General features: G+C 29.0%; 2 protein-coding genes and 1 long non-coding RNA gene across 4 annotated transcripts; 2 read left to right on the plus strand and 1 right to left on the minus strand.

The window, feature by feature from the left end:
* Positions 1-125: 125 nt before the first annotated feature.
* On the plus strand, positions 126-7,903 carry LOC122532084. Its single transcript, XM_043660533.1, has 9 exons — positions 126-438; positions 5,273-5,407; positions 5,555-5,712; positions 5,929-6,160; positions 6,294-6,492; positions 6,596-6,834; positions 6,926-7,019; positions 7,145-7,366; positions 7,466-7,903. Exons 2-9 carry the CDS (start codon positions 5,297-5,299, stop codon positions 7,579-7,581), a joined length of 1,371 nt encoding a protein of 456 aa, XP_043516468.1. The 5' UTR covers positions 126-438; positions 5,273-5,296; the 3' UTR covers positions 7,582-7,903.
* A 188-nt stretch (positions 7,904-8,091) lies between these two features.
* On the minus strand, positions 8,092-11,152 carry LOC122532085 (protein SAAL1). 2 transcript variants are annotated; one of them, XM_043660535.1, is made up of 7 exons: positions 10,712-11,152; positions 10,369-10,617; positions 9,963-10,118; positions 9,164-9,425; positions 8,945-9,055; positions 8,502-8,858; positions 8,092-8,438 (listed from the first exon to the last, which is right to left on the minus strand). In XM_043660535.1, exons 2-7 carry the CDS (start codon positions 10,531-10,533, stop codon positions 8,215-8,217), a joined length of 1,275 nt encoding a protein of 424 aa, XP_043516470.1. In that variant the 5' UTR covers positions 10,534-10,617; positions 10,712-11,152; the 3' UTR covers positions 8,092-8,214. The 2 variants fall into 2 exon arrangements, with proteins under 2 accessions (XP_043516470.1, XP_043516469.1); XM_043660534.1 differs by having other exon boundaries at positions 10,696-11,152.
* On the plus strand, positions 10,769-11,425 carry LOC122532094. The gene is made up of 2 exons (XR_006307447.1): positions 10,769-10,889; positions 11,107-11,425. It is a non-coding gene; the product is annotated as an uncharacterized LOC122532094 (long non-coding RNA).
* The last annotated feature ends 615 nt before the right edge of the window (positions 11,426-12,040 follow it).

A 12,040-nucleotide genomic window follows, 5' to 3' on the forward strand; every position in this document is an offset into this window, starting at 1 on the left:
CACGTTCGAGATTACTCGAATCCTTCACCTTTACTGTCCCAATTCAGACCCATATAGCATGAAGAGGGGTCCGCGAAAAAACCAATACTGCGCATGCGTGATCTTTGTCCTCAACTTCTCTTGAGGACAGCGCATGCGTTCACCAAGATGGCGGATAGGTTCTCACTCTCCAGTGAGCAAAGCTCTTTCAAAGCTGCTTCATATTAAAAATATATCTGAAATATTTTCTCAGTTTTTTAATTAATCTGAAGATATAATTTGCGTCGGAAAATTTCCTATTTGTTTTTTTTTATTTCGTCAAAGTGAGATTAACAAACTGTACACGTGAATTCCACGATTTCAGGAAGTGAATTATGGGTAATGGAGAAGACGCGAGTGCCTTTGACGTTTGCGAACCATATTGAAAGGCATTTGGAAAAGTTTTATTACCAAAGAAAGGTATGCTTATTAACAAAATGAAAAGATATGTTTTTAGAAAGTTTTAATGGCTATGTTTAGCTTTGTAACGATTAGTTTTTAAATATTAATGTCCATTGCTATGCGCTACTGTTTCAGTGATTTAAATGCTAGTTGTACGAATGATCTTCTGTTCATTTTTTATTAACTGACAAAATTAAAATTACACGTGAAATCCTTTGCTATTTTAAAGTTTAAAATTAAGATTAATAATTTAGAACTTTAACAATCTATATAAATGATAGTAGAAGGTTTTTAAATACTCACGAACTGTATGAAGGTATATAACATATGGGATTTATTCGTCGACATGTGTGAACGTCTTTATAATTGTAATTATAATTGTAATAACTTTTTTATAATGAAAAATCTGTTGTCTTCTTATTTCGCTAAAATAAAAGATATTTTTCACTTAATACGTGTAATTGCTAAGAATTCAATATTTCTATTAATGTTACATCAGTATCGTAAGGAATTAAAACAATCAAATATGCATAAAAAAATAATAATGTAAAAGATTATATAATTAAACAGTATATTAATTTGTAAAATTTTAAGAATAATTAAGAATAATTAAGAATAATATATCGTAAATGTATAATTTGGTCAAATTTTCCATTGCTGGAAGGTTTTAGATTATTCAACCATTAACAAAAGTGAAAGTTTGTTGCTATTAAAGAGATATTTTCATAATAAACATGTTAAAGATTATAGCAACCTATATCTATAACCACTGAAGTAGATATTTTGATAGATATCATTTAAATATTAGATCGTTTAATTATTGATAACGCTTATTTCATTATTAGTTGTTCTGACATTAATATCAAAATAGTCTAACGCCTAACTTTAAATATTGTATTGGCTGCTTAAATATTGTATTGGTAATTGTTATTTTTGCTACTTTCTTATTAAATTTTTATTACTTTTAAAACATTAAACATTTCATTAAAAATGATATATACAATAACATAGTAATGTAAATACTAAACCTATAAATATAAAATAAAAACTAAAATCTGTGATTCTTTTTTGTTAATATATTTAATAATAATATTTATTGTTTTATTGCTTTTAAAATTTAGATACTTATTGCGATAACTTGCAATAGTAATTGATTGAAAAGAAGTATTACATAGTATTTTATATATGTGTAGGCACACGTGTTTGTAAAATATATTTATTAAAAGTTGAAATTACAATTGTTATTTATAGCTGTACACATAATCGTGAAGATTTCTCGGTCATTTATCTGATAATCTATTTTATTCAGTTAATTATACATTGAAGTAATTAACACAGAAATGCAAGTGGCATATGAAGTGAATGTTTGTTTCAAGGATTCCCTAATTTCATTACTGAAACGTATAATGTAAAACATTCAATCTGTAATCGTATCTCAAATCTGTAATCATATCTCAAATTTGAATACACTAGTATATTCGTTTTAATTGAACTTAGTTCACACAGTATTATTAATTCTAATAAAAATAAAATTAATGATAAATTATTACGATATTGTTACGGGAGAAAAGTGATTAAAGTCAAATATCCGGCTCATTTATTTTAAATACGAAAAGAGAAACAAATAGAGAGAGAGTAGTTCTTATACTTATTGAGACGAATTTTATATCGTGGTTGGGAGATTTCAACGCCTATGTTATTAAGCGATGTCACGGCACATAATACATATGTGTATACATATATACATATGTACGTATATTTGTTAAAATACATTTATAATAAGATTTCTAAAATAACACACACGATTAATAAAAATCATCCTTATTTTATAATTACAACACTCATTTATCTTTATCCTTAAATTATAGATGTCCATTAGTTTTATCATTAGTACAATCGTTCAGCTTCCAAACGACTTCATCTATTTATGCTATTTATTATATATTCTTTGAATAATTTTATTTATTATAAATAATAAGAATTAAAATAAAATTAATTTCGTATAACTATTTTGCTTAATTAAAGGATTTTTTTTTCACTCAAATGCTGGAGTTTCTAAAATTTTCCAATAAATTGTGAAAGTAAACTAAAAATTCAGGTTTTCATTACAGATGATTGCTCTATAATTAAGATGTATGTATGTACATATTTTGTGTCCGAAGCCTATATATTATATACATAAATTATATATATATATATATATATATATGTACTTTGTATTTTTACTATGTCATTACACTATTGATGAAGATTATATGTATATAATAGGTACACAGTACATACGCATATATAAGTTTATAAGCATAAGTACGTCCGTGAAACGTGTTAAGGAAGACATATGTATTTTGTATTCGATTCATGCCTTACGACACAGGCATTCGTTCCTTTAAGCAGCGAGGAAAAACCGACACTAGCCGATACATTCTAAAAATGTTTAAAACTTAACTTTTCGCAAGTTGACACGCGATGGTCTAAAGACGTTACGCCTCAGTATAGTTGCTGCATGGCTGCTCAAGTACATACGCTTGCAAATATAATCTGATTTTATAAATATTTTCATGATTCAGCAATGAGACAATCACGTGCATCATATTTCTTTGATCTTTTAAGCAATACTGTTTATGGAAAAATAAGAACAAATTATTTGTACTAGAATTCATTATCACAGACTATCGAATTTCCCTTTGTGCCGATTGTATTCCATTTGTTGAGTTGAACTTGAAAATGAATTGAAAATGAACGTGCTTTGCAGATCGAAAGAATTAACTCAATTTCTTCAATGTGACTTACTGATTTGAAAATTTTTTATAATTGTATTATATGCGTTACAAATAAAAATCATGTTTTCTATAACTGTCTTAATACGTGATAATTACGGTGCATCATTAAATCTTTGATAATTTGAATACGTATAAAATCAATTATTAAATAAATTACATCAAATATATTTGAATGGCAGTGACCTATGGTATCTAGTAGAAGAACAACTTTCATTGAATCGGTATGAGCGTTCCTCAATATTCAGATTAATCGGAAAGTAACGTCAAAGTATAAGGAACACAAGGTAACTTTTATTTTCCTACAAACAATTTTAATAAAAAATATAGTAAGAATATTGTGTAGTATGCGACGAAAGTTTTAAGCAAAGAAATGCACTGTTAAAGGATAAGAAATTAGACCGAGGGAAACAAGATCAATTCCAAATGATATTTCTTCGACTTTTAACAAAGAACGAAAACAGAGATTTAGATTTAAAGAAAGAAATTATAACACAAATGCAATCTAATTTTTTTCTTTTCTAACATTTCGAAAAAATAAAAATCCTCGAGCATGTCGAAAGAAATCTTTCGATTTAAAAAAAGAAAGAAAGATGTTGATTTGAAAGTAATAGTCGTAGCGTGCAGATGATAAACTATTTAACGATTCATATTCCAAGTCAAGCGCCATGGAAAAAGGGGTTTCGATTCCGCCTAGAATTTCCCTGAAACTTCTGGCTTTCACTTCTCTCCGAAGAATGCGAAGGCTGAGTACTGCCAGACCCGTACCAACCGCCCCCTTCACCAGTGTGCAATACGTTTAGAAAATTTTTCAACGTCGTCGAATAGAGCCAGTCGTAGCTCGTCCGGTCTTCCCCACTTTTCGTCATTTCGAGAAAGTGAAAGACACAGGCTCTTGCCACTCGCGGTTAATTGCGAACGCGAATTTTCTGTTTCCCCAAATGTTAATGACTCAGAATGGCTGGAAAAACGTATGATCTTTCCTCTTAGAAACAAACTGAATATTTTTTCTCATTCGTCGCAATTTCATCATCTTTTTCTTTCTTCTTCTTGTTTTGAAAAAAAAAATTTGTTTTTTCAGTATTTACAAAAAAAAAAAAGAAAAAAAAAGATCACTTTAACATACATAAAACGCGTCTCATAAAAAAATTTTGACATTTTTATTAAAATTTTAAATTCATAAAATATATGTGAGGTAGGATATGTTTCATTATAGATTTGAATTAAAAAAATTTCTAATATTGATCGAAAATTTCATATATAATATTTATTGGTGTTGGAAGATTTATAAATGATAATGGAATTTTAAATATAATATTTTTATGAATTATTATTTTAAATCTCCTCATTATAATAATTTATTTCGTAAAAGTTTTTCTTTTTAATATAAATTTTGGATGAAATAATAGCTTTTGAAAATTGTGCTTTCCACGTTAGATATAGCGGGAGAACGTAATTCAAAATACGTAGAGATGTTTTAACTCGGTGAAACAATGATGAATGAATAATGAAAAATTTCATGAACAATCTCACATACGATTATATTTTCAATTAATTACATTTGATATTGTACATCGTGTTTTTATTATTAAAACGCAATACCATTAAAATGATTATAAGATATTGAATATTGATATTAAATAATTAATTGGAGCGAATATTATTATTTCGCTTTGCGACTATATTTTAAATAAAACGTGATCAATTAATATTAGAACAATGGATATGAAATGCAGTTGATAACATTTTATTTAAAATCGCAATTATACAGTCACCTGTTTGTTACATCGCGATAGAAATATTATACAGCAAAAGTATAATATTTCTGTTGTCCTAAAAAATTAATATTATTGAATTGTTATGTATATAATTGTTATCGTTTATTGATTATTGTTCGATAGTTTTCAAATTTTGAAACATCAGACTCAAAGCATAAATATTTTCCGTAGTCTTGTCGATCATTTATTGTGCTAATATAATCATGATGATACAATGTTCAATGATGTGAATTATATAAAATAATTACTTTGAACAGTTTATAAATCATCATTACAAAAAATGATTATTATCTACAGATTGAGAGAATCTTTCGGTGAAAAATGGTATCGAGACGAAAGATTCTATCTCGATCGAGGGACAACCTCGTTGAATCACAATACGAGGACCAAGACGAGGAAGACGTATGGTATAATCTCGATAAACTTTACAAGGTAAAAATATATCAGCAATATAACAGTAATACAATAGTTAATAAAAATTTTCCTAATTTTAGTTTGAGAAATTTCTTCGTTGTATAGTAGTGGATATTTTATTAGTAATTGTTATCAACGATGAAAAGCATGGTGATTTTATTTCAGGATCATATTCAAGAGGTACTGGACAAATGGAATCAAATCGACGACGAAATATGGGCCAAGGTAATCGTTTTCGAAAGGAACCGAAGAGTAGCAAAAGCGTACGCCAGAGCACCTGTTCTCACGATCAATGGATCTAATGATGGATTCGATGGTTTCAGGTAAGCGGAAATTATACAAATTTTCAAACGCAGAAAACGCTTCTAAAAAGTTAAAATTCTAAAAGTCTCAACGAGAACAAAAAAAAGTAAATAAATAAATAAATAAATAAATCTCAATAGTAATGTATAAAGAAAAGTTACAAGGTTCATATTTTTAACATAAAATATTTTACAAAGAGAAGAGACGTTACATTTCCTATTGTTTGTGAAATATAGGATAGGATTATGCGGTTTCGAAAATCCTATGAGAGATTCGAAAACAGAAGAAGCAAAGAAACATATAAATCAAGGTGTAAAGATTAAAATGGACGAGCAAGGGAACATACTAATAAAAAGGTTGTGTAAAAATAATGTTTACATAAAACCGACCAGTCAGGAAGACAATGCAATTGGAGCAGAAATTGCACGGAATTCTCAAGGAGCATTAGAACACGAAAAACCGGGGAAAGTGAGTGTTCTACAATATATTTCTCAAACGCTCCTTTCTCTTGCATTTCATTCACGTAGACATTATATGATAAATTTTGTTTCTTTTTCTTTTTTGCTTTATCATAATTTTTTTTTTTTTGATATGTTGTTAGATATTTGATATGAATAAATTTCAAACAAATCTTTCTCGAGAGACTCGAAGGGCATATCCAGATAGAAGAAGATTAGAAATGCAGTGTCTGAGTGCAATTGTTTTCGTCAGAACTGAACCAGATCTTCTTCAATGCCCTGTATGGGTTTTAATTGTAAATGTTGTCGGATTAGATATGTTGAAATCCAAGTTACCACCAGGTGCAGTACCAAACTACACTACAATTTTGGTTTATCAATATAAAATGTAATTTAAATTCAACATAGAAAGAAACGCGTGCTCATAAGTGTATATATATATTAGTTTTAGCGCTACAAAGGCCGGTGGATATTAAAAATCGACCTAGGATACCGATTCCTGATGAAGATCCTTATAGTATAGCAGGAGTTTCATCTTCAATTGGAGTTTCTGAAGCGTTCCAACAGGATCGAGAAGCTCGAGAACAGATCTACGCTCAATCAACAAGTAGTAGACAAAGAAGAGCTGAAAGACCACCTAAACTACCACCAAGGGAAAATCTCTATAGTCACGATATACCTAAAGTAATTATGTGTACACAATTTTTCTTATTGTTGTTACCTTTTGATATTGCCTTAACGTAATAATATTTAATAATGTTATGATTCATTTCAGCCCGATTATGACGACATAGAAGATGATTATGCCAGGAAACCTGTCATAACAAACGAAGACAAGAGAAGTAGAAACGACGACAAGAAGAAATACGGTAAATGGTTGCTTAACAAATTATCTAGACATTTAAACTATTATCATAAAAGAAAATGTATGGTAATAATGATAAAAGTTCTTTCTTTTGAGAAAGTACGTTTAGATACATTTCCTCTTTAATAGACGATCCGTATTACTGCGGATTAAGAGCTCGTGTTCCTAACTTCGTAAAGATGGCGAAAAATAGCAAAGTTTCAACAAGAGGATACGCTAGACCTCCTAATCAAGCACCAACATATACTGCCACGGGATACGCCACTAGCCAATCTTCTCAAATTTATGGCCATTTACCTGGCAATCGACCACCAATTATGTATCATGCACGAAGCTTCGAAAGCGGACTTGGTATTATAACACACTTTTAGTGGAATTCTGAAAAACTTTTATACTCTAATTCAACGTATCAGTTAATTGAAAAATAAATTTGTTACTTTTTTTTTATAGATTCGGATGGTAGAAATGAATCGCCATATAATCATATATATGGAAGGTTTCCTGTACCAACCAGAGGTGTAATTCCTCCTACACCTAGAGCAATGTATATTGGAGAGTGGGATTAAAAATAAAAAAAATTAACAAAAAAGGAGTCAGCGTATGAACAAGTATCAGTTTGAAAGGAAAATAAGACAATATCGTCATCAATGAACATAAAGGATATTTTGCATGAAAAACATGCATTCATTAAAAACAGACTAAAGTAAAGACTATATGCAAGAAATATAAATATAAATAAATAATTAGCAACATAAAGAGTTAAACCGAGAATGGAGAAATAATAAAAAAAGGAAGAACTAACCTTCCGTTTGTACCTATAAACTGTATATTGTTAATGTACTACTTGAAATACTCAAATTTTTATTGCAATAAAATTGTAGAACAATGCGAATTTTTATTTATAAACCTTTTGAGGAAGTATAAAGTTTTTTAATTGAAAGGAAATCATTTTAATATAAAAAGAGAATGTAAAGATGTACAAAATTAATACAAAATTTGTATAGAATGCAGTACAATTTGTAGGATATGGCAGGAGTTGTATATAATATAACAGAAGTGATTTTTTTTTGTATGTAGATAGAAAACATTCTTTGTTTTATGAAAAAGGTTCGATCTTTGTTTTCTTTTTTTCTCAAAGATTATACTAAAAATGATTTTATTGATTAATTTAATCATTTTTTTGCTATTATTTTGAAATCTTATTTGTTTGGTAACTCATTTATTACACCATTGATTTTGTCTGCAGGAATTTTTGATTTTAATAAATTTATTGCATGATCAATAACAGCCTTTTCGTTTGTTTTCAAAATTTTTATAATTTCATCTACTGAGGAAATTTTCGATATTTCAATCCAATATCCTTCAAGATATTTTAATAATTCTTCCATTGTTTCTTTGGAATCTTCTTCTTCTTCTTTCATTGCTAAGGATATACACACAATTATAAACATTTATAAACTCATTTATACATAATATAATCATTTACCTGTATTGATGCTAACTATAATTTTTAAAATCGTTGCATCTATGTCAGCTGTAGAATCTGCTCTTAAAAATCCTTTCCATCGAAAATCGAGAATCATTTCTGCACATCTATGAACGCAAGAAGCTTTAGTTTCATCTAAAGGATAAAAATTCCACGGATCGATAAAACTTGATAAAATTCTTCGCAGAATTTCTACTGTTCTGCTTAAATTGTCTTCTTGCAAAATTTCTTGATGAATTTGATGTCCCTTTCGAAGAATAGAAAATAGTTCTAACCAGTCTTCAAGATATTTTAAAGTCGAAGCTGAATAAGGTGCTTCTTCTTGAGGGAAAACTTCTTCAAACGATTCCAACATTCCTATAAATTTTAATTTTCTCACTTCTTTTCTACCTAAGATAAATTGAATAATTTTTTTTTACTAAAAACATATTAAAATTCGACACCTGGCAGAAAACTGGAAGATTCAAATAGATCATCTAATAATGTTTTTCCAGATGGAAGATCGATCTCTGCCGAAGAACGTAAGAAACTTGTCGTTGCGATCAAAAGTTCCTCTGTAATAATTTATTTCAATCAATAACAAATAAAAAGTTCTATCTGCTTTAATTTCGTTAATATTGATTAATATTGCAAAAGAGCATGTAGTTTATTGTAATACTTACCATTTGTGGAACTTTTTAAAATAAAAGGAACTACTTCTCTCAGAAAGGTTGAATTTCTTAAATTAGCTCTCCATTTTGATTCAGGATTGGTCTGAATATTCCACAGTGCACAACGCAAAAGTCGAAGTATTTGTACTAACGTAGCAGTGTCCTCAGAAGAAAGGAGACGAAGAATTGTTTCAAGAAGTTCTTCTTTCTCTCCTAATATATCAAGTACTGATGGTTCACAGGTCATATTTCCAATTATTCCCAAAATGATTTCCTATAAAGTATATAGAAATATTATAATTAATAAAGAAAACAATTACTGAAAAATGAAACACAATTTGAGGAATCAAATTATTAAATTAAGATACTAAGAATTCTTTACTCAATATAAAATATCAAAAAGAAATATAATTTCTTGATAGTTGAAAGTTTAACATTTAAATTTTTAAGAATTCTCATAAGTTTAAAATTATATGTAAAATATGTTTAAGGTACTTTAATGTATTAAAAAATTAATTATTCAACTAATCACTGAGTTAACATTCAACTATCAAATAAGTTTATGATTAAAAGTTTTAGATACATAGAAATGAATAGTCTACTATTTAGCAGCAATTTAGTTTAAATATAAAATCATTAAAATTTATAAATGCATAGAATTTGGAATACAGAGTTGGAATTATATGGAATAAAAAAATTAAGGGCTGCAAATTCTTACACTATAGAAATCATGGAACTCAGGAAATGCTTTCTAAAGTTTTTATTGAATAAATAAAATACAGGTTCAAAATAATCTTAAAACAAATCGTACCGTAAACCTTGGTTCTTCAGAGGAATTCAAAGCAAGTTCTGCAATCTTAAAAAAGTCATTGTCCACAAGAAAGTTGACAATGTCTTTCTCAGTTGTCATATCCCACAGTGTGCATAAATCATTCTCCACTTTTTCATTCCAACCATCCTCAGGAACCTTCAGAATTATTATTAAATACCAAGTTACAAACAATAAATATTAATGTGTGATTAATTATACATCACAAAAATTAACTTTGACAAAGCTTAATCTGCTACGTAAAACAAGTGAAACTTATAGTTCATTATCAAATTATTAAGCTCACTGTTTCAATTCGATTTATTGTTTATTAAAAACAAATAAGAATTTACATAATTACTGCGAGCTTGAAGTAAATGTAACTCAACTTAGAGACTATGATAGTTACCTTTGATATTGAAAGTAAAATACTAATTATCCATTTGCCACTGTAGAGAGTATCTCCGACAATATCTCCTTTTAATTTTTCAATTTCATCCTCTGCGATTTCTTGTGCTTCTAATACTGCATTTGATTCTAATTTATCATTCTCAGATTCTTGAACTTCGCTCATTTTCCCTACTCACTAAATCACTATTTGTTCTAAACTATATTTAATTACTTTAATTTACTAACAATATGAGTACCTAAGACACACCTAGTAGGATAACAATAATTTTATCACAAATCATTCACTTTCTAATTTGAGCTTGGAAAAGTTTGTCGACAACCTAACCTCTTTCTACACTTACTATTACTCCAGCTACATTGCCTCTTACTTCAACGCATTCAAGTTTATGAAAAATCACTACTGGAATATTTTTCTCTCATATTACAGCCACTGTCGTAAATTGTAAATTGTAGATTTAAAAACATGTCGATAACACAATGCGAATTTTATCACAGACGATAATCTATGATTTAGGTTAGGTTAGATTTAGGTTGAGTCGAGAGCATGCTACGTTGCGGGAATTGCACCGTGAATGGAATCCAGAGGAATTCCCGTGGCTTTCCTTCTGCTAGCGACGGTACTACTGTGGGGGTTTTAGTCGATAAGAATCCGACATTCCCTGTGCTCCTTCTCTCAAAGGAGCTAGGAGTCTTATGTAAGATTTCCCCCACGTATAAAAAAAAAGATTAGGTTTAGGTTAAGTTTCTTCCAATGAGGATATTTAGATCAACAATCAAATGATTCGACAAAGATTACAAAGTCATACATGAAACTCATTTTTGTTGTTGTAACTATTTATGAATAACTTCCGTTTAACAAATTTCGAAATAAATAATAATCTCTCTCTGCGAGAGATCAAATCAAACTGAAGCGAAGGTTCCGACTTGTTGCAAGAAATTTACAAATGTTCAAAAATGCATTATAGGTCAAACATTGTATAGAAGGAAGGGATTTAATTCGGGAAATACAACTGTAAAAATTCACAAATTAATATTTTTAAGCTTTTTCTTTCGAAAATTCCATTATTTCATGGACGCTGAAACACTACGCGCCGCGTAGCGATCAAACGATGGAACTAAAATTTATTGCTATCCTTGTCACTCACTAATGCGCTCTTTGTCTGATGAACAAGTGCTGCTATCTATTAGGGTTTTCATTTTCACTTTTTTAGTTCTAGACGTTAAACAGTGCTTAGATGGCAACACGCAACATATATTCATCCTTGTCGCACACAAGAGCGCTCCTTTACTAACAACAAGCAACTTTGATTACAATTAAAAGAAGACAAAATACAAGACTTCATCTTAATTTCTAAGAAGCTGTATTTGGCGAAAATAATTGATACATTATATCTGAAAAAGCACGATTATATAAAATGTTATAAATATACTGCAGCCAGTGATATAGCTATTAACTTTTTTAATGGGTTTCATATTGAAATTTCATTCTTACAGAAAACCGTACCACGTAGGTCATTATAAATCAGAGATAAGTAAGTTTAATCCAATTTTTTAATCTCTTCACGTATCAGTTTAGCTAATATTGAAACCGCCTGAAATCAGAAGAAAATACACGAATAATAATTATCAAACAGAAATGAGTGAAATCTTAAAACAAATTTGAGATAAAA

This window comes from Frieseomelitta varia, unplaced genomic scaffold (assembly GCF_011392965.1).
Source record: "Frieseomelitta varia isolate USP_RPSP 00005682 unplaced genomic scaffold, Fvar_1.2 scaffold_433, whole genome shotgun sequence".
In the NCBI taxonomy this organism is placed as follows: Eukaryota; Metazoa; Arthropoda; class Insecta; order Hymenoptera; family Apidae; genus Frieseomelitta; species Frieseomelitta varia.